At 33.3% G+C, this 24,606-nt stretch overlaps 1 protein-coding gene across 6 annotated transcripts in view; it reads right to left on the reverse strand.

The window, feature by feature from the left end:
* The window catches only part of CNOT6L (CCR4-NOT transcription complex subunit 6 like), a 92,077-nt gene that overhangs the window by 58,988 nt on the left and 8,483 nt on the right, over positions 1-24,606 (reverse strand). Inside the window, exon 1 of one of the 6 annotated variants that reach the window (XR_010380849.1) lies at positions 8,225-8,249. The exons of 3 other annotated variants lie outside the window; for them this stretch is intronic. Coding sequence is in view for 2 of the 3 variants with exons in the window: in XM_064485594.1 (XP_064341664.1) it covers positions 8,225-8,238 (14 nt within the window). In the remaining variant the exon portion in view is untranslated. Of the gene's footprint in view, positions 1-8,224; positions 8,255-24,606 lie in introns of those variants that run through there. 2 more of the 6 variants (XM_064485594.1, XM_064485608.1) reach the window with 2 other exon arrangements.

The following is a 24,606-nucleotide window of genomic DNA, read 5'->3' on the forward strand; positions in this document are numbered from 1 at the left end:
GACGGACACTTTTCATCCAGAAAATAGGAATGTTTTATTTTGTAAAGCCTAGCAGCTTATTTTTTTTCCATCTTCTTTTTTGAATTGATAAGAGGCAGATTTTTGAATTAGTTTTTCCAAGAGTTTTCAATTTCTGCAATGTCTTACATCAGTTCCCAAAGGATTCTCCCATTACATCAACCTAATTTATAACCAAGGATCCTGATCATGTAACAAAGTAAACTAAAAGACCCTTGGCAACACAGCATTTTTTAACTTTCAGTCCTCAACCTCATTTCCATAGTATGAAAAATACTCCACATAGCTCCCCTAATAACTACGTAAGCTTCTCTGAACCTGCCATCCAATTTCCCCCATTCCTTGGATCTTGGCAAATCACCTATAGAGCCATCTCAGGTGCTAGTGCAAAGTTTCTGATACTGTCAGTCCTGGACAAAGAAACTGATAATCTCCTACTTGTTAGTTCCTACATGGACTATACCGAAAGTAAACAAGTTAATCTCCATCACCAAAGACAGATTAATTACCACACACGGTGAAGATTTTCGTTAGTTTATTTCTCGGCTTTCTGTTTCACTAAGCAAAAACTTCAGGTAAATTTGTAAAATACTGACTTCATGGAAAATGTATTCCAATTTTTTTACATTACAAGCGACATTATATGTAACAGTAGGGCCACTTTGCCCTAGAAAAATTTAAATTGGAGTTTCCAAAACTGTAAATAAAATACAACATGCCTATATAACATGCTGTTCAATGAATACCATGTTACAAGATATATATGAAATACCCCCCAAATATAATATTGCTAAGGAATCCCAAATTTCAGGTTTTATACCTGGGGCTAGGGGCTAGGAAAATAACACAACATAACTCCTTCCTACCCCAACACCCCAAAAAACAATAATAATAGTTATCTGAGTCAAATCAAAGCAAATTATTAAAGGCCAGAACTAAACTTCTGTTAATTTTGGTCATTTGGAGCAGGTTATTTAAAAAAAAAAACACAAAAACCCCACCAGGCTCTACAGTGTATATAAAGATATTAATCCTATAGTGTTAAACTACAGCTTCTCTCCCACCACCTTCTATAAATTTAAAGTCATTTATCTCAGTCTATAGTTCAGCACAATAATCATGCAGAATTTAGAATAAGAAAGAGAAAGTGCTACAAACACCAAAGAATGCTTCATAATGAATCACAGATTTCTAACTCAATGAATCCAACCATAAAGTACAAACCATTAGACACACAGTTATTTCCAAAGAAATATTAAGTGATTGTCTCAATAGTAGTTTGCAAAGCAATCTGGGGCAGAGCTGCAGATGCTGGCAGAGTTCCCAAAGTTGAAAGAAGACAAAATTAAGCCTACATTAGATATTTCTGCTTACATTTTAGAGCAAGACGTCAATGACTTACTACATTTTACATATTCTCAGATAAATCTGTCTTCTATTGCCATTTATTCCCAAAGGTTATGCAACACATTATTTGTTATTTATTGAATACCCACCTTGACTAACATCTGTCCTTCCCATCTGTTCTTAATTAAGACCACTTTCTTTTTTGAGAAAATATGTCTAAGTCTACCTTCTTTAATAAAGCAAAATAACTTGCACTGAAGCATTTCTGAAGTTTCTATTTCTTCATCAATATCTATCTATACACAACTATTAATCACTACAACTGTCATACAAAATTTATAACTTCCTTAAGTGTGCTCACCAGCTGATACTGAAAAACAGCACCCAGCAAATCTCACTGCATAGAGCAGAATTATATTGATGAAAATAAAGACTGATGGCAATCACAAGAGCTTAGAAGACACCCTGAGATAAATAACAATTTCATCGACATTCCCACTCCTCTTCTATACCAAAGGCCTCTGGATGGCATTTGTCTTCAATGACATATTCAACTAAAGTCCATAGATAACAATAATGCAAACATTCAGGAAGAACCCATTCAGTTTAATTAGGTCCCATTTGTTTATTTTTGCTTTTATTTCCATTGCCTGGGTAGACTGCCCTCGGAGAACACCTCTAAGACTTATGTCAGAAAATGTTTTGCCTATGTTTTCTTCTAGGAGATTTATAGTGTTTTGTCTATATTTAAATCTTTAAGCCATTTTGAGTTTATTTTGTGTATGGTGTGAGGGACTGTTCTAATGTCACTGATATCCATGCAGCTGTCAAGTTTTCCCAACACCACTTGCTGAAGAGACTGTCTTTTCTCCACTGTATATTCTTGCCTCCTTTGTTGAAGATTAATCGACCATAAGTCTGTGGGTTTATTTCTGGGCTCTCTATTCTGTTCCATTGATCCATATATCTGTTTTTGTGCCAATACCATGCTGTTTTGATTACTGTAGCTCTGTAGTATTGTCTGAAGTCTGGGAGGGTTATTCCTCCAGCTTTGTTCTTTTTCTTCACTACTGCTTTGGCAATTCTGGGCCTTTTGTGATTCCACATAAATTTTAGGATTATTTGTTCCAGTTCTGTGAAAAATGTCCTGGGTAATTTGATAGGGATTGTATAATCCAGCAAATCCACTCCTGAGCATATTTCTGGAGGGAACTTTAATTTGAAAAGATACATGCACCCAAATGTTCACAGCAGCACTATTTACAATAGCCAAGACATGGAAACAACCTAAATGTCCATTGACAGATGACTGGATAAAGAAGCCGTGGTATATTTATACAATGGAATACTACTCAGCCATAAAAAAGAATAAAATAATGCCACTTGCAGCAACATAGATGGATCTGGATATCATCATTCTAAATGAAGTAAGACAGAAAGAGAAAGAAAAATACCATATGATATCACTCATATGTGGAATATATTAAAAAAAAAAGGAAACAAAAAAGAAGACATTAATTAACTTATCTACAAAACAGAAACAGATTCACAGACATATTAACAAACTTATGGTTGCCAGGGAGATGGGGGTGGGATACTAACTACTATATATAAAATAGATAAAAAAACAAATTTCTTCTGTATGACACAAGGAACTATATTCAGTATCTTGTAGTAACCTATAATGAAAAATAATATGAAAATAATTATATGTATGTATTCGTATGACTGAAACATTATGCTCTACACCAGAAATTGACATATTGCAATTGACTATATTTCAATAAATAAATTAAAAAAAGAACCCATTCAAAGTTTTCATGATGTCTCCCAATCTTTCACCACTCTAAACAAAAACAAGAGAAAATCCATGTTTTACAAATGGTAAAGCCACATATCATTATGGAAAAAATAATCTTCAAACTTTCAGAATTTCATGTTTTTGACCAGTTTTACACTTATTCAACAAATATTTACTGCAGGCCTACTATCATGTATTATACCAAGCACTAGGACTTCAACAGTGGAAAAGATGAACAGTATCCTTGCCCTCATGTACCTTACACCATTCTTACAACATGACTTGATAAAAAAAAAAGTTATTAAATATTCTTTCAAATAATTCTATTAAGAATTTGGCATTTCTTCTTGATACTACTTTTTTTCTCCTGATCAGGTAGTTGCATTGCTCCCTATTGCCACTATGCGGAAACTAGTACAGCTAAAGGGAGAATAAAATATCCTTATCACGAAGGATGAGGGTCATGAATAGCAGATAACTTGCAGAACGGTCAAGGACAAGTAGAGAGTAGGGTTCCCAGGACAAGAATGGTAAGTTTTAAATGGCCTAATATTCGGGAATGAGACAAAGATAACAAGGTTAAATACATATCAGTACATTTAACTTAAGGTGATGAGAAATGGTTTCTTAACCCAGGGATCGTATTTTCTCTATGATTCTTACTGGTAAACCAAATAATCAGATAAAAGTTGTACCAAGGATTCTTTTGGCCTTTAGAAATATATGGACTCAATATGTTTTATTTCTAGTCAGTTTACTATTAGGGATCTACTTCATATGCCAAGTCAAACCAGTTATCTACCCAAGAAAAATGCACAGGCATATGTAACAATAAAGCCCTGGGTATGAATGACATAAACATAATGATTGTTATACTTCTTTCTAAAGGTAATCCAAAAATAACTTTAGGGTAATGCAGAAAGATAACTTCTTACTCTATAAAAAGGTAAAAGTATAGTCTATTCGTAAAAGTGCTCTCAGGAGGGAGAGAAAAAGCAGAAAGAATAAAACTCCTTTTCTGCATATCTAGAAATTTTCTCCCATCTTTGGCATACTAGAAGACAACAGCAGCAGCAACACAAAACATAAATACTAAAAGGAAAAATGAAGACCTGGAATTACAAATCTACCAAGCACTTCAAAATTCCAATATAAGGCTACTATTAGACAAGTTTCATTTTATTTCATCAGCAATCAATTTAGACAACCAAAGCTTATGATTCTCATCCTATCATTTCAAATTAGGTCTCTACCTAACAAACACTATGCTTTAATGCTTTTTGTATTTAATGTCTCCCATTTATCTAAAGATACTGAATACAATCTAACTATCCCACAGAAAATGGGAGGGAATTAGACTATATTAAAATTTTCAACATCAATTTTTCTGGGACTATGAGTTCCTACCCAAACCCTTATTTTTCCACTTTTTTGATGTAGCCTGAATTTTTTATTTCTTCTGGTACATACATTCTCATCTCTTTCAATGATGTCAAAGTCCCATCTATCCCTCATAGTGGAAATCATCTTTCACCTGTTCTTTAGAATATTTCCCCATGTAAAAATCAACAAGCTGATTCTAAAATGTATGTGGAAGGATCTAGAAGAAACAAAACACTTTTGAAAAAGAACTGTAAACTTGGATGTCCCCACTATCTGATATCAAGCCTTACTAGAAAGCAACAATAATCCAAGCAGTTTGGTACTGATGGAAACATAGACGTGTATAGTTCAAGAAAACAGGACCAAGAAACCAGATATAGACCCATACACATACAGTCAATAGATTTTCATAAAGGTGTGAAGGTACTCAATATATCGAGAAAGGACAGATTTTTCAACAAATGGTGCTGGGAAAACTGGAGATCTGTATGCCAAAATAAAAAAATAAGCATCAATCCACACTTTGCACCATAAACAAAATAAGTTAGAAGGATCTAAGCTTAAGCGTAAAACCAAAAACTATAAAACTTATAAAAGAAAATATAAGAGAAAAATCTTTGTGACCCTGGATTAGGTAAACATTTCTTAGATAAAACAAAAGCACAATCCATAAAAAAAATACTGACAAACTAGATTTCTTAAAAATTTAAAACATCTGATCTTTGGAACATGATTGAAAAGACATGTCCAGGGATTGAGAATAAATATCTGCAAAACACTTATGTGAAAAAGTACTCCAGAATATATAAAGTACTCTCAGAACAAAATTATAAGAAAATATGTGCTGCAGAAGTGAACATGATATTCCAATTTTTTAAAAAGTGGCAAAAACATTTAACAGAGATTTCACCAAGAAGATACACAGACAGAAAATAAGCACATGAAAAAATGCTCAACATAAGGCATTAGGGAAATGCAACTTAAAATCACAATTAGATATCACTACATACCTATTAAAATGATTACACGGAAACTTAACAATAGCTAAGACTGACAAGGAAGCCTCCCACACATACACCCACATCCTTGTGTATATGTTTATACATATACACATATTTGTACATACATCCATACATACACAAACCCTCATATTTTGTTGGTGGGAAAGCACAATAGTACTGCCACTTCAGAAGACAGTTTGGTAGCTTCTCATAAAGTTATAAACACATTTATACAACCCAGCAATCCTATCCCCAGGTATTTACCCGAGTAAAATTAAAACTTATGCTCATACAAAAATTCATGCATAAATATTTGTAGCAAGTTTATTTATAACCACCCAAAACTGGAAAAAACCCAAATGACCTTCAACTGACAAAAAGGTAAACTGTGGTACAGCCATACAGTGAAATATTACTCAGCAATAAAAAAGGATTGAACTAATGATACACACAACATGGATGAATGGCAAATGCATTAATGCTAAATTAAAGATGCCATACTCAAAAGGCTATACACAATATACCTCAATATAATAAAGGCCATGTATGACAAGCCCACAACATACATCGTACTCAATGGTGAAAACCTGAATGCTTTTCCTCTAAGATCAGGAACAAGACAAGGATGCCTACTCTTGCCACTTTCATTCAACACGGTACTGAAAGTCTTAGCCAGAGCAATTAGATAGGAAAAAGAAAGAAAGAAAAAAAAAGATCCAAATCTAAAAGGAAGTACAACTATTTGTTTGCAGGTAACATGTTATCACATATAGCTAAAGACTCTACAAAAAAACTGTTAGAGTAAATGAATTCGGTAAAGTTACAGGATACAAAATCAATATACAAAAAATCTGTTGTTTCTATACACTAATAACAAACTATCAGAGAAATTCAGAAAAAAAAACAGATTAACATTTGTTTCAAAAAGAATAAAATACTTAGGAATAAATTTAACCAAGGTGAAAGACCTTACACTGAAAACTGTAACACACTGATGAAAGAAACTAAAGACACAAACTGATGGAAAGATACTCCATGCTCATGGATTGGAAGAATTAATACTGTCAAAATATCCATAAATGCCCAAAGCAATCTGCAGATTCAACGCAATCCTGATAAAATTCTCATGGCATTTTTCACAGAAATAGAACAAACAATCCTAAAATTTATATGGAACCACAAAAGACGCTGAAGAGCCAAAGAAATCTGGAGAAAGAACAAAGCTGTAGACATGCTTCCTGATTTCTTACTGTATTACAAAGCAATAAACAGTATGATTTTGAATAAAAACAGATACATCACTCAATGGAACAAAACAGAGAGACCAGAAATAAACCCACAAATATACAATCAGTTAATTTATAACAAAGGAGCCAAGAACATACAATGGGAAAAGAACAGTTGCTTCAGTAAGTGATGATGGGAAAACTGAACAGCCTATCATACACCATACACAAAAATCAACTCAAAATTAATTAAAGAACTGAATATAGACTCAAAACCATAAAACTCCTAGAAGAAAACATAGGGTGTAAATTCCTTGACTTAGCAATGCTTTTGGGGGTTTGACACAAAAGCAAAGGAAACAAAAACAAAAATAAACATGTTGGACTAAATCAAACTAAAAAGCTCCTGCTCGGTAAAAGAAACCATCAACAAAATGAAATGGCAACCTACAGAACGCGAGAAAATATTTGTAAATCATATATCTGACAAGAAGTTAATATCCAAAATATATAAAGAACTCATACAACTCAATAGGAAAAAAATCCCATTTAAAAATGGGCAAAGTATCTAAACAGACACTTTTCAAAATAGGTACATGAAGAGGGGCTCAACATCACTATTTATCAGGGAAATGCAAATCAAAGCCACAATGAGGTATCACCTCACATCTGTTAAAATAGCTATTATCAAAAAGACAAGAGACAAGTGTTGGTGAGGATGTGGAGAAAAGGGAACCCTTGCACACTGTTAGTGGGAATGTAAACTGGTACAGCCACTATGGAAAACAGTAAGGAGGTTCCTCAAAAAATTGAAAACAGAACTACAGTATGATCCAGTAATTCCACTTTGGGTATTTATTCCAAGAAAACAAAATCACTACCAGAAAAGATACCTGCACCCTCATGTTCACTGCAGCATTATTTACAATAGCCAAACATACAACCCATCTATGTGTCCATCAACAGATGAAGGGATAAAGAAAATGTGATACACATACATATACACTCACTCACAAAACACACAATGAAATATCAGTCATTAAAAAAAAAAAAAGGAAATCCTGTCATTTGAAACAACATAGATCGATTCTGAAGGTACTATCCTAAGTGATGTAAGTCAGACATAGAAAGACAAATACTGTAACTCACTTTAATGTGGAATCCAAAAAAACAAACAAACAAATAAACAAATAAATATACTCATAGACTGATTGGTGGCTGCCAGAGGCAGGGGTTGGGGAGGGGGGCAAAATGGGTGAAGGGAGTCAAGAGGTAGAAACTTCCAGTTACAAAACAAGTCCCGGGGATGTAATACACAACTTGGTGACTAAAGTTAGTAATACCGTACAGTACATCTGAAAGTTGCTAAGAGAAATCTTGAAAGTTTTCATCATACACACACAAAAAAATTGTATAACTATGCAGTGAAGAATGTTAACGAAACTCACCTCGTGGTAATCATTTCACAGTATATGCATGTATCAAGTCATTATGCTGTACACCTGAAACTAATACAATGTTACATGTCAATTATAATCTCAAATTTTTAAAAAGGCTATGTACTATATAAATCCATTTATGATATTCCAGAATAATCTAAACTATGGGGACAGAATACTGATAAGTGACTGCTAGGGGCAAGGGGTGGAGGGAGGGCTAGACTATAATGAGGATAAAGCAATTTTCGTGATGATGTGAACTACATATACTGGTTAATCTATAATTACTCATAATATCATCATCAGAAATACACTCAAGAAATAAAATAATTTAAGTCTTCTTGTCTCTTGGTAAAGCAAAACAACCGGGGAAAATTACTTTACCATTCAAAACACCATTTAAGAGAGTAAAAACAGAAAATAAACAAACAGAATGTATGATTCCCCTATCTCTAGCTTCACCTCAAGGCATTTATAAATATGTCAGCCTAAATATAGCATAAATTGAGTTTATCCAGTAAAATCACAAAAATTAAAACCACAGATTTTGCAGACTTTTAGTAACAATGCCAAAGAGTTATAATAAGTCAACTTTATTAATGACTAATAAATTCTAACAGGGCTTATGGTGACCCAGGATATTAGAAAAGTTCCTCCACCCCCACAATCCTCTAACACACACACATGAGAGAGAGGGATTATAAGCAGTTCAAAGCTGCTAAAAATATCGCTGAAGGCATGGAGAGAGAGTGCTGTATAGGTTGGCAGAGGAAAGATCATGGAAAGTTCAAAAATCTATTTATGCTCTCCTGACTCTTTCCTATAGACCACACTCCTAACATGAAAAACTGCCAGCCATAAGAGAGTCTAGTAACAACATGACACTATCAATCGTGGCTGCCTCCTTCCTTCATCCCTTTAACTTTCTTCTGCTCAACAGCATTTCTTTTAGTCACATTTCCAAGAGGACCTTTATCCTCTACTGATTCAGCTGTCACATTCTTAAAGAAATTATAATTGAGGGTATAAATTTATTAATAATAAATAACAAAAACACACAAATTCTCTCTACATGTATACATGCCTTAAAAACCCTGTAGTTATATGAATTATAAAATATCCTTGTCACTTCCCATCATAAAAGCAGACTACAGCATAGGAGACTACAGAATTTGACTGTCATCACATTTAACCCATTTTTCAGCATGCACAATTATAATCACTTGTGTAGTGAACAGATTCAGTTATAAGATGACTAACTGAATTTTAAAATGTGTACTCATACTCTTCTTTGAAATTGAAACTTAAAGCAGACTATCTCTCAATTCAGGATTCTTCAGGGTCAGCAACTAGACTATCTTCTAGTTCTAAAATAAATTCTTTCAGATTTTGAAAATAAACATGAGGTAGAAATCTAGATTTAGATTATTCCGTCTTAAAGAACGATTTTATGCCACAGAAGAAATGCAACAAAATCCCAAGTTTATGCCCCCAAGGGTTAATTTAAAATTCCCTCTCAGTGATAGTTGGCTGTAATTTTAGAAATGTCTCATTAATTAAAGTATCCCAGAAAATTTCTATTCAGAAATTTCAGATTAACACATATTTAATGAAAATCACTATAATTTAATGTATACAAAAATGGCTGCATTAAAAATATCATAAAATTTCTAAATTAATACTAAGTTAATGAATGATACTGTAATTTTGTTTTTATACATAAACATATCAAATACAGCAAGAAAAAGCTACAGCAATCCAACTCCATACAACTGAGGCAGACAAATGAACTGCCTCAGGAAAAAAAATTTCTACAATTCAGTTTCCACATGATTTTGAAGAGGGAAAGTTAGAATGCAAGAAATGCACCAAATAATAAAATCCCATGTTCTCAGGAGGCAATTCCAAAGTGAATAAATGAAAAAGGACTCCCCAGTGATGGTTAGGAAGTGATGCCAGTTATTCCAAAATGTGACCAAAAATACATACAGTAGTAACTAAAAGATCATATATTCTATACTTAACTTGTAAACTTAACTTTCACAAACTCTTATTATTGCACTTGTTATCCTTACTTTTAAGGACTAGCCTCCAAAAAAACTTGTAACTTTTTTACAGTGATAATAGCCTATTAACAAGTTTCCTTTAATAAGCACCCTAAAATTCCATGATTTTCTTAGACAGACACATGGGATTCAAATAATGACAGTTTTTCAAAGCAGCACAAAACTTACATTCCACAGAATTGGTTTACCCAAAATTCTATCACTTGGTCCTCTCTGATACTCAATATTTGTGCCAATCTACAGTTCTGCAGTAAATAATTCCAAAGAAAAACACTAAGTTATAATAGGCATAGACTGGATGCTTATTTTTTGGTAGCCTAACCTAACAGTTGGCAATCTATATGTAGCAAAAAGCATCTCAAAAAATCAGAACAGTCCACTCTCCAATTGTGGAAGGGCACTAATTCAATTTTTTTTAATTGTTGAACATTTAAATCTGTGGGAAAGTATTCACGATGTACTGCTAACTGAAAACAAAAACTGACTGCATATAGCATAATCCCATCTTTGTAACAAAACAGTGTATATATATGAAATCTGTACCAATGGGTATGGAAAAAGTCTGAAAGAATGATAGAATTATGGATAATTTTTGTCCTAGTTAGCTATATCCTCTAATTTTTCTATACTGACAATAAATTGTTCTTGTAATATGAAGTAAAGAACAATTTAATTAATAAACTTTACTTTTAAGCAATTTTAGATATACAGTAAAACTTAGCAGAAAGTACTGAGTTCCCATACTCCGTGTCCCCACACAGCACAATACTTCCAACATTTGCTACAATCAATGAACCTACATTGACACATCATCCCCCAAAGTTTATAGCTTACAATAGGGTTCACTCTTGCTGTTTTACATTCTATGTATTTTGACCTATGTATGATGATAAGTATCTACTAAAGTAGCACTGTACAGAATAGTTTCACTGCCCTAAAAAATCTTCTGTGCACTGCCTCTTGATCCCTCCCTCTCCTCTAACCCCTGGCAACCACTGATAATTTTACTATCTCCAAGGTTTTGCCTCTTCCAGAATAGAATGTCCAATAGTTGGAGTCATATAGTATGGAGCCTTTTCAGAGTGGCTTCTTTCACTCAGAAATATGTACTTCAGTTTCCTCCATGTCTTTTCATAGCTTGATAGCCTGTTTCTTTTTAACACTGAGTAATATTTCCATTGTCTGGATTTGCCACAGTTTATCCACTCACCTACTAAAGGACAACTTAGTTGCTTCCAAGCTTTAGCAATCATGATGAAGGTTCTATAAACACCCAAGTACAAGTTTTTGTGTAGACATAATTTTTCAATCCATTTGGGTAAATACCAAAGAGCATGACTTCCAAGAAATACTGAAACAACAAATCACAGTCTCAAATTACAGCACACACTGAAGTCCCCTCTAAAAAATGGTCCTCAATCAGGTATGATTTTGCCATTCGGGGGACATTTAACAACATCTTGAAATATTTTGGGTTGTCACAACTTGGGGGTATGCTGCTAATGGCTTCTAGTAAGTAGAGGTCATGGATGCTGCTAAACATCTTACAACGCTCAGGACAGGCCCTCACAACAAGGAATATCTGGCTCAAAATGTCAATACTGCCAAGGTTGAGAATCCTGCACAGAAGTGAGTCCAGAGTATGACGTATGTTAAACAAGTGTTTAGAAAATCAAGTACTACTGCAAAAATGTCACTTACAATAGAAAGGGAAAAGTCAAAGGTTATGAGTCCTACTTACCCGAAAGTTCTTGACTAAAGACATCCTGGCCAATTAAAATTGTCTACAGGTAGTAAGAGGAGCAGACAGGCATTCCATTAAAGGCTGAGCATCTTAGCAATTTCCATGACACAAATAACAGGTTATAACTACCATTCAATGAGTACCAACCATATTAAAACGTCATTCATAGTGTTCTACATGTATTAATTTACTTGATAATCACAACTACTCTCAAGTTGTAGGTGTTTTAATTATCTCTGTTTTGGAGAAGCAAAGAGAACTTGCCTCTGGTTACATGGCTAAAGAGCAGCAGAGCTGGGATTTTTACCCAAGCAGCCTGGTTCTACAGCCCCAGTCTTATCCAATATACCATTACCACTTCATATGCTCAACCTGGAAGTCTGAGGACAGAGCAGCAGAACAGAGAGAAACTTCACAAGAACTCTGGGCCTTCTCCTGAGTACTAAACAGCAGCCATCAACTGCTGAGTGTCAGGCACTTTCAAGTCAGCACAAGCCAACTCAAGCACACCACTGTAGCACACCACTGACTTCCCCTCTCCTATAGCTCCTCAAGTTTGTTGGAGTCAATTCTGCTTCACTGAAAAATTCAAATCAAACATCAGCTTGCTCTGAGCTGTACCTAGCAAAATTTATTTACTTCTCCCACTGCACCTCCAAGGAGGTTCATGCATTAAATAATACATATGAATTGCTCTTTATTTATAAGAATGTATGTATCTTATTATATAAGAACAGAATTAAAATTTTAGGAAAAAAATAGAAGGAAACAGAAATCATATGTAGTCCAGTAGTTCTCAACCATGGTTAGCCTTTCAGGAAGAAATACGAATTCTATGCAAACTCTTCCATAAAGTTGTGGTGAACATTACCCTAATATGAAAACCAAACAAGGACAGTACATGAAATGTTTTTAAAATTTTTAGCAAACCAAAACCAGTAATGTATAAAAAGGGTGATATAACAAGTTGTGACTATCCCAGGAATGCAAGGCTGTTTAACACTCCAAAAAAATCAATATAATCCACCTTTATCCAGACTAATATATATTATATAATATCATCAACAGAGGCATAAAAAGCACTTTTAAATAATCTAAACCACTATTCTTATTTGAAAAGAAAAAGAACTCTCATTTAAAAAATAAAAGGAAATGTACTGTTTGATAAATGGCATCTATGAAAAATCTATAGCTAACATCATACTTACTAGTGAAATTTTGAATGCTTTCTTGCTCAATTCTATTCAACTTTGTATTGCAGGTTCCAGCCCATGTTATCAGGCAAGAAAAAGATATAAAAAGCATTGAAACTGGAAGGAGGAACTAAACTCATCTTTATTCTCGGATGACACAATTGTGTATAATCAGAAAATTCTACAGAATCTAAAAAAAAGGTACGGAACTAGTAAGTTTAGCAAGACGGTGGGACACAATACAAATATACAGCCCCCCAAAAAAACTACTGCATTTCTGTACAAAAGCAACAAGCAAACAGAAACTAAAATTTTTAGAATACTATTTATAACAGTATCAAAAATTATACACTTAGAGATTAATACGAAAAAATGTGCAAGACCTGTACACTGAAAACTGTAACACACTGCTGAGAAAAATTAAAGAGCTAAGTAAATGAAGACATATAGCATGTTCATATGACAGAAGACTCAACACTGTCAAAGATGTTAATTCTCCCCAAATTCACCTATAGAGTGAACGCAATTCCAATCAAATTCCAGCAGGTAGTTTTCATAGAAATTGACAAGCTTACTCTAAAATTTACATGGAAATATTAAGGACCTAGAACAGCCAAAGTAACTTTGAAAAGGAAAAATAAAATTAGAAGACTTATACTACCTGATATCAAGAATTACTATAAAGGTATAGTAATCCTGGTAATGAGGTATCAGCATAAAGATAAACAAACAGATGAAGAGAATAGAGTCTAGAAGTAAACTCACATATATATAGGCAATTTTAAACAGAGGTACCAAGGCAATTCAATAGGGAAAGGATAATCTTTAATAAGTAGTGCTGGAGCAATTAGATTGTCATACTCAAACAACGCAACCTCAATCTTTACACTTCACTTAGTAATCACAACTACCCTAAATTGTAGATGTTTTCATTATCGCTATTTTAAAGAGGTACAGGGAACTGTAAATATAAAAGCTAAAATTGTAAAATATCTCTTAGAAAACAAGAGAAAATCTTAGCGATCATGTGTTTAGCAAAGATTTCTTAAACAACAGAAAAACAGTATGATCCATAAAAAAAAAAATTGATAAGCTGAACTTCACCAAAATAAGAACTTTTTTGTTCTTTGAAAAACACTGTAATATGCAAAAGCAAATCACAGACTGGGAAAAAAATATTTGCAAATCATATGTATAATATAAAATTATATCCAGCATAAATAAATAAAGGGCTCTCAAAAGTCAGTAATAAGAAAATTTTCTTATTAGACAAAACATCTTAACATATACTTTACCCATTAAGACATATGTATGGCAAATAAGTACATGATAAGATGCTCAATGTCATTAGTCATTAGGGAAATGAAAATTAAACCACAATGAGATACTATCTACCAGAATGGCTAAATTTAAAGACTGATGAGGTGATAATGTGGGGCAACTGGAATGCTCATATGCTGCAGGTAAGGATGAAAAATAGTACAACACTGGAAAACAGTTTCATAGTTTATTAAAGAGTTAAATATTAAATATATACCTATCACATGATGCAGACATTCCACTCCAAAATATTTACCCAAAAACATAAAAACATATGTACACTCAAAGACTCAATTAAACTCAAATGTTCTTAGCAATTTTATCTGTAATAGCTAAAAACTGTAAACAACCCAAATGCCTATCAACAGGCTAATAGATAAATAAAATGTGGAACAATAAAGTATTACTCAGTAATAAAGAGGAATGACCTATTGATACACATGACAACATGGGTAAATTTCAAAATAATTTTGCTGAATGAAAGGAAACAACATTGATAATTGCAGCAAATTGATTCTTAGGCAAAAAATGATATTCAAAACATTGATCTAGAAGCATGGAATTTGAAGAGTAGGAGGTCCATACAGGTCTTGATTTTAAAACAGCCCAGTACAAGACCTATAAATTAATAAACTGCTATATCAATTCTCATTTTTCTTCATATATATATATATATATAAACCCCTCAGAAACCTGGAGGAAACAAGTACAACCCTAACTAGCAGAACAGATGGGTAAATGAGAGCATAGCTAGAGACTCAGGATTCCCTCACAGCCTGAATCCAAGCAACCTGAATAGAATACATAGTGACCCAGAAACAGTTCAATTTTTTTGATACAGGAACAACAAATGTAACATCCATCACAGTGAGCTTACTATTCAACAAACTTTGAGATAGCATAAAGGAAACCATGTTCCTATTTCTCTAATGAATTCTCACACTAGATGTTCCTCTCTTTAATTTCCTACTTCAGTCACAAGTACAGACACTGACAAAATAAATAAGACAAGTGATTTGGGATTTTTTTAATTTGTACTTTTGTCCTCCAAATTCTTTGTCAGCCTAACTCCAATAAAGTTCAAATAACCCTCTTTGAAGGGCAGTTGTAGGATATCCAGGTATGCAAGGAAAAAGCCACAGGATGAGAACAAAGTTTCTACCCTGTTGTGTACCCAAGATGCTATTATGTAGTCAAAAGGGAACTATCCAATGTATTTGGCATATGTTTAAAGATAAACATGTAAAGTCCTTCTGTCTATTTCCCAGCATTCTCCTTAAAACACTAAAATCATCAAAGGTCACTGTATCTATCTTTTGGAAATTCTCCCTTGAATTCTTTGTCTCCACTACAGCTAACCTACGAAAGTTAAGTTGGGGCGGGGGGACAGAAGCAAGAATACTCTATTCACAAAGATGTCTACAATTTAAGATCAGAAAGTTTACTGAAAGCATTCTCCTAAAACTCCTTATCAATAACAAGTACTACCCAAAGTATTCTCCGAGATCAACTGGCTGTGCAGTCTGAAAGAAGAGTAAACAGGAACACACAGCACAGTCTTGTTTCTTCAAACCTGCAAGTAATGAAAACATTGCTACTATAAACAAAGTAAAGAGTAAATATGTTCAGACCCTAACTGAGACAAGCTACAAGGGCAGTTGTAAATGGATCACAGATCATCTAGATAAGCCACATTGATTAAAAGTAAGCATATCAAAAAAGAAGAAAAAAGTAAGCATATCAAGAATATGAGAGTTCTTAAAACTCAAAGTAACAAATCCACTAGAAAAACTGGACTCAGTCCAACATGTTAAGTCTGAAAAAACTGAAGTAACATTCTAACACTTGATACAAAACAAAATATTTCATCTTTTTTTTCCTTCTCTTACCTTTCAATTTCAGGCTCTGCCTCTCTAGTGGTATGTAAAATCAAATAATTCAATAGTATTTCATAAATATAATCTCTTAAGTTTGTTCATATAAGCAAAAAAACCCACCTCTGTATAAACCATGAATGCTGCATTGCATCAAGAAAATTTAAACACTAATTCAAGAAATTGGTTTCCATTGCTAAAAAACTGAACATGATACTAGGATAAAAAACTAAGGATTAAACTAATGAACCCTTTTCATAATTAATAGCTTTTCTAATTATTTTAGCTTTTCTATTTCTTTAGAAAAATAATTAAATCTTAAATACAAAGTCTCACTGACTGATATTGAGAGTAATCATAATAGCTGTCCCATACTTTTGACATGAACCAAACTGCACAATGCTCCAGCGTTAGATATACACAGCAAAATACACATGAAGAGGTGTTACTTATCTATAAACCAAGGTTTATAACTTGGAATCTACAAGTCCACATTAAAAACAGTGTAAAACAGAAAAACCTTAGTAACTAAACTCTGTCTGGGATAAAACTCAATAAGGAACAAAGAAAAGCTCCATCCAGGAAAGGGTTCCAAGGTGCCAGAATCTCAGTTATGAAAGAATTTAAAAGGCAAGGCCAATGCAGACTCACATCGATCCAAAACAGATAGCGTTAAACAATAGAGCTAATCCTTAACTTTTTGGCATGAATAACAAGAGTACCCACTCTACTCATACAAATGACTGCCAAGAAGGTGGTGCTTTGTACTGAGCGGAAAAGGTTTGAAGGGAAGGGCAATCAGCTTTAAAACAGTTCCTAAAATAGTTGCTTAAAAGGATAAAGAATAAGAGAATTTACAAAGGCTTTGAGTCAAGCTTGGTTTCAGGAAAAGGATACTTTCGCCCTGTGTGGAAGCAAAAATGAGCCATTGTAAAATACAGATACCCAGATTCTGTCAGCAGAAGGAAGAGTATTGTTAATCATTTCCCACAAAGGTAGCAGAGCCTTTAACTTGGACTCCTATTTTTTCCTGGCAGGTAGATAAGTCTGCAAAAGCAATAAAGCAAACTAAATATAAAACTCTTCTGAATATCAACCCTGCAGTCAAAATGCTAACTTCACAAACTCATCAAAGGTCACAGAGGAATAAATTTCCTGTTTTGTTACTTAAACTCATTACCTTCCTCCTGAGCTAACCAGTACAGAGAATTTCCTTCTTGTTTTGAGGCTGACAAAATGAGGGTGGTATAGCTACAACATACAGGGAGTTGCCCAGAATCAAGGAACAGAATTTGGTATCATTTTCTAAAACCCAGTTGGACGTAATCTATATTTATTATTTCTCTATGAGGAAGAGCTTAATAAACATCTTGATTAACAATTTCTTGAAACTTTATTTTGAGGTTATTTTACAAAAAGCCAAAAAAAAGAGGAAAAGAAAATGTAATGCCAAAAAAAAAAACTTTATTTTTAATTACTAGAACTGTGTTCCTTGCCCTAAAAACCTTATAGTCTAGGAAAGCTTGTGGAAAGGGAAAACAATGATCACTACATTGTAAACATTTATGTATTTCACATCTCTTTCTAATGTATTTAAAGTTGGTTGCCACAAAAGATATGTAACACTGTTTACAAACAACTATAATTAAGAAACGTGTATGAATTCAATAAAAGAGCTAGCAAGAATAAAATTCGACTGAAGCAATAGTTCTCGACTAGTTGATGATTTAATTGAGAAATATGCTACACGTACTGTAATTTGTAACTAACAGTAATAAAAATGACCTAAATTTGTATACAATTTATATACAATACACATACTATATATGTATTAGTATTGCTGTGCCTATCCTCCTACCAGCATTCTACCAATGAAAGAAAAAGGAAGAGTTACAACTATTTCTCAAAGATTATAAATAACGATGAATACATTTGCATATGCAAATATCAGCCTTCATGTATGTTATATGGCTTTGTTTAGTCTTACCCTATCAAAATATAGCCATCTCTCTTACCACTCTAATAAAAACTGTTCTTATTAAACATACATGGCTTCAAATTACTAAACTGATTTTCAATCCCCTTTTCAGTCAGTACTCATCCTGTATGGCTTCTCTGATTTTGAAAACTGAAGGCTACCTTTTCTTGAACCTTTCTCCTCCCTTATCTTCTGAACAGATTTTAAGTAGGTGGAAGGAAGACGGTTTATAAATGGAAGAGAAAAGAAAACACGCACTGAATGCCCCGTCTGTCTGTGTTAAGATATTGTGCTAGACAATTTGCATGCATTATACATTTAATTTTACTAAAATTATAAACTACTATTAATTGCCATTTTACTGAAGAGGAAGCTGAAGTGCAGAGAAGTTGTGAAACACCGAACACCCCACAGCTAATTAGTGACTAGACTGGAATTTAAACATGGGAAACTCCAACTACAAAATTCACACTGCTTCTGCTAAACCACGACAAGTTTAATTTTATACATTTCTTTAAAAAAAAAAGAGGAATCATCTCATAATTTGGGGGTGCAAAAAACTTTTCAAAGCAAGTTAAAAAACTTTACAGACCATAAAGAAAACAGACTGACTAACAGTATTAAAAAATTTTAATGTCCTTAAGACAAAGAGCAAAGTCATAAACTCCATGGATAAAGAGGAAACTGGAGCAAAAAGTCTCTATAATATATATAATGAACAATGTTTCTAAAATACAAACAGCTTTTACAAATCAGTGAAGAAAAAAATGCAAACATCCAAGAGAAAAATTGTGGGGAAAGGTCATGATCAGGCAAATTACACACAAAAATTTTTTAAAAATAACCCAACTTATCAAATAAATGAAAATTTTAAAAAGAATATGAATTTATTATCAGAATGGCAAAGATTAATAATATGAAAGAGAGTTTGGAGAAATAGGCACCCACTACACAAGTGGTGGGAGCATAATTTTATACATTCCTAAAGGGCAATCTAACAATATGTATCAAAATTTTGAAAGTGCAATCATTTTAATCCAGCAAGTCCACTTCTACAAATTTACCTTCTACCACTTGTACAAAAATTTAAAACAGTGTGTAAAGGTGCATATATGGGTCCTTTCACTGCATTAGAATTGATAACTGCAGAAAGGAAATCAATTAACTGCCAATCAAAAGAGAATTAAATAACAGTACATCAATAAAATGAATTACAACCCAGCCATTAAAAAGCATGATGTGTAGAAATGTATAATGATGCAGCTGCTGTGGAAAAGTGTGTCAACTGCTCAAAAACTTAAACACAGAATTACCATATGATCCAATAATTCCATTCTTAGGTATATACTCAAGAGAAGCAAAAACGTAAGTCCACACAAAAATCTGTACATGAATGTTCATAGCAGAATTATTTATACTAGCCAAAAAGTGGAATCAACCCAAATGGTCATCAGCTATGAACAAATGAACAAAATATGGTATATAGCCATACAATGGCATTTTATTCAGCCATAAAAAGGAATGAAGTACTGTTTCTTGCTACAAAACAGAATAATCTTGAAAATATTATGCTAAGTGAAAGAAACCAGACACAAAAGGTCACATATTGGATGATTCCATTTATATTAAATGCCTAGAATAGGCAAACTGATACAAGGTAGACTGGTGGCTGCCAACTGATGAAGGAATCAGCAAACTGGAACTGCTAACTGGCATGAGGTTTCTTTGAGGGTGATAGAAATGTTCTGGAATTAGATAGTAGTGGTGGTTCACAACACAGTGAAAATACTGAAACCACTGAAGTGTACACATTAAAATGATGAATTTTGTGTTCTTTAATATACATTTCAATTTTTAATGCCATAATTTTTTTAAAGCATGAAGCATATCTATTCATAGAAAAAAAGCCAATGATATGTTGTTAAATCAAAAAGCAAGTTTAAAAAAACAGTAAATACAGTATGATTCTATTTACGTATGCTTATGTGGTTACATAAGTTCATACTACCCAGAAACAGATAATGCTACCATATATATTATACTAGTAACTCTCTTGATCTCCATGAGATAGGATAACCAGAAAATTATGCTCTTCAGTGTCATTTTATTTTTTTTTACAAAGACCACATAATTATTTCCAAAAGCAGACATGAAAAAATATTACCATCTGCAAAGAATTTGAGAATAATATGACAAAAATACAGAGTAGACTGAAACCGGGAGACAGTACAGCAAAGATTATTAACCTGGGGTCCATAAACCTCAGAGAATCTGTAAATTTGTAAAAGAAAAAAAATTATATCCCTAGTTTCACTAACCTCTACTTAAAATTTAGCACCTTTTTCAATTAGACCTAAGCAACCTCCCATAATATTAGCAGTACCTGCGATTCTTGTCACTAACACAAGGTACATTTTTATATCACATTATAGTTGTTACAGATACATCAAAATATCACTATATATATATATCACTACTTCAAAATTACAGTAGTTATTAGACTCACTGCTAGATCTTGTTATTTAAATGCACTGATAAAGGGGCACATATATTAATATGTCACATCTGTTTTCATGTACTTTAGTATTTCAATGTACCGGGTTCCTTTTTAATCTTACTTCTTTCATTCACTTAAAAGCATTATTCTGAAAAGGCTCCACAGCCTTCTCCAGACTGCCAGAGTCCCTACAACCAACTACCCATATCCAAACCTAACACCAATGTGTTAGAGGCAGGAAGGGAAACCAATCATGAGGGTATTCTAATTATACCGGCATAAAGTAAGAAGGGCCTAAATTTAGGCAAAATAGAAAGCATTCCAATTTTAATCAGTTTGTCTACTACAAAACTCATAATTTTCTTTCCCAAACTGCATTCTTCTTCTGATTTTTCAATTATCTCTGACTTTTCCTTCATAATCACTGATGTCACTTAAAAGGTTTCTTTTCTCAATGAATATGTGTATGTTCATGTATGACTGAAAAATTATGCTCTACACTTGAATTTGACACAATATTGTAAAATGATTATAAATCAATAAAAAAAATTTTTTAAACTTTTCTTTTCTATCCCAATTGACACAGATCTCTCTCTTGACTTATCACTTCGTATTTTAATTTTAACTCTGTAAAAGAGACTCTCTCCTCCCATTCTGATCCCCTCAGCTGATTCTGCATACCTCAACTATATTAATCTTCTTAATTATTTTAAAACTGCCACCAACCTCTCAAAATCACTCAATGCTCCCAAATGTCTTTAATAGTATTAATTACGAGATTCTAGAGCCATATTTACAATAACTATCAATCAAAACAATTATATAGCTGTGTCCTAAAAAAATCAACTAAAACAATATTACAACATAAAACTCGGGTATTAATAAGAGAACCTCAATTTATGGATATAGAAAACCACTTGCTGCTCTAGAGTTAAACCTAGGGTAAAATTAAAATTCTTTGTTCAAACCCCTCTATAATACTCATGCTCTAATTTGCTTTATTACCCTCCTTATTCCCACTGAAATGCTGGAGGTTAACCAGATATTAACTCAATGTCCCTCTCCTCCTTGAATCTGGACTCATGCCTTTCTGCTACTACATATTTGGTGAAACAATTTTCTATCATCTTAATGCCATTTGATCATCCATTTATTTAATAAACAGTTACTAAGACCCTAAAATATGTTAAACACTTAGTACATAGTAGGGGTTAAGCCCATACTATGTATCAAATGCTGGAGCTACAAAGGTGAGGTCTCTCTGCTCTTAAAAATCTCACAGTCTAGTGCAAAAGCAGAGACATAAACCAGGTAAATACAAGACAGCGTGGTAAATGTCATGAAAGAGGAATGCACAGGATGCTGAGGGAGCAGAGAGAAAGAGCATAAAGCAAAGACTAGAAGTGTCAGGCAAGGTTTCTTGGAGTAGGAAGCACCTTAAGTGAATTATTAAAGAAGTCACCGAGGTCATAAAGTATTAAGGTATTGCAGGCATACAGAAAGCATAAACCAAGCTGTATATAAGTCACTTGGCATGGCTAGGCTAGAGAATATGCTTGAAGAGAGAGGAGTAATAAACAATAAAACTGGAAAGGTACACAAGGATAAAATCATTATGGGCCTTGCATAAAATGCTATGAAAGTTCCTTTTTATTCTGAGAGCAATAAGCAGCAGCAAGATATGCTGGTAAGTATACAAGTTTAGGAATTCCCATGACCTAAACCTGAATTCAACCTCCTGTGTCACTTGCTATGTGACTTTCTTCAAACTTGCCTCTCTAAGCTTCAGTTTGGTCAACCATAAGACAGAATTAATAATACCAATTTTGCCAAGATTCTAACAGTAAGTTAATTCATGTCAATCTCCTAGCACAGGGGTGAGTAAGCTGCAGCTTGGTTTGCCAGCAATGAATGGTTTTACATTTTTTAAGAATTGTTTACTTTAAAAAAGAAAAACTACAACCAAAAAAAAAAGAGAAGAATACAGAACAGAGATCTTATGTGACCCACAAAGCCAAAATATTTACTACATGGCTCTTGACATAAAAAATTTGCCAACTCCTTCCAGTAGCACATAATAGGCAACCAAAAAATGGAGTCCTTTAATAATAATTACTATGTAGGGAATTTAAGCAATGTCGAATGAATTTTACAAGAATTTCTCTGGTGACAATGTATACAAGGAGCAGAAGTTAAAGGAGAAATAATGGATGTTGGGAAACAAACAAGGAGAATGCTGCAGTAATCCATTAACTTTTCCTTTCCCTCCTTCCAACTATAAAGGCGAGATCTACTTCTACCTCCTTTCTTTGTCCCTGCAAGTTACAAACCCACTTGTGTTCCCTATATTATAGCACTTACTGTTCTTTGTCACTTAGCAAATTCTACCTTAACTTGCTTGCTCTTTATCCAGGCTTAAATCCCCTATAAGTGTTAAGTATTGTAAGGGTAAAGTAAATACTTTAGAGTCAAATAGATCCTGTTTTAAACATTGGTATTAACAATAGTCAAATTTGTTATTTTACTTGTGTGTCTCCTAACAATAAGAAACAGTAATAGCTAATATAGAGTTTTTAGTTTAGTTTTGTTTTTTTACTTCAGATGTGCCACATACTGTTCTAAGCACTTTATAGGTATTACTTAATTTAACCCTCACAGCAACATTATAAGATTAGGACTATTAATTACTGTCTCCCTATTACAGATGTGGAAATTGAAGCATGGAGAAGTTAAACGAGTCCCCCACGAGCTAGAAAGAGAAGGACCTAAGGCTCACATTCCTAAACAGCTATAGATTGAAAACCACACTGTCTAATTCACAGGAGTTTCATGAAGACTAATTTATGTTACATACTTAAAGGGAAGGGGATGGCTTTTCACAGTCCTTAGTACTCAGTAGTCCAATAAATATTAGTCCCACTTCCTGGTAGAAAAAACTATGTTCTGAACTTTTTCCCTCAGAACCCTGAATATAACAGTTTATAGCCAGTAGAAATTTAATAAACGTTTATTAAATAGGTTAGGTATACTTTTGGTGATTCAAATTCTTATACTGTTTCAAGGTTATCATTCTGTACTTAATTCACAATATATTATTTCAGAAATTTGTGTATATTTTGCAGAAGATTACACTAAATATGTACCTATAGCAGAATACACCTTGTCAATTTTTTGGTTTTCTTTAAATATAAATATTGTGATCAGTTAGCAATGGGTATATGTGTAAAGATCTCAGCAAAGTCTTTGTACAGAAAGACATTAAGGTTGGTATATTCTAAATTTAGTTCTATTCTCTTAGTGATATCTGTTACTGGCAAATATCACTATGATCTATGTTACTCATTCAGAGAATCTATTTAAGTAATTTGGGAGGAGAAAAATAAAAAGATCCTAAACGATAAGATTTCAGAGAGGTTCTCTCAGCAAAAGATGATATAAGAGAGATAAACTGCTATAACGTCTATTTTGTGTCACCAATTTGTGACACCAATTTCTATTGTTAATAAATGAAAACCCCAAATTACCAGGAATCTATTCAGTATGAATGATGAGTCTCTCACACAGCAAAGCAAACTACTTACTTCTTCAAAAAAATTAGAAATAAATTTTTATCTGTAATGAGGTTTTAAAGTGAACTGAAAAAAATTAATGAAAATAATCCTGCTATGAAAGAGAATACAAAACAAAAATTCTATTATTACTTTCCAATTTTTGCCTTG

This window comes from Camelus dromedarius, chromosome 1 (genome assembly GCF_036321535.1).
Source record: "Camelus dromedarius isolate mCamDro1 chromosome 1, mCamDro1.pat, whole genome shotgun sequence".
NCBI lineage: Eukaryota > Metazoa > Chordata > Mammalia > Artiodactyla > Camelidae > Camelus > Camelus dromedarius.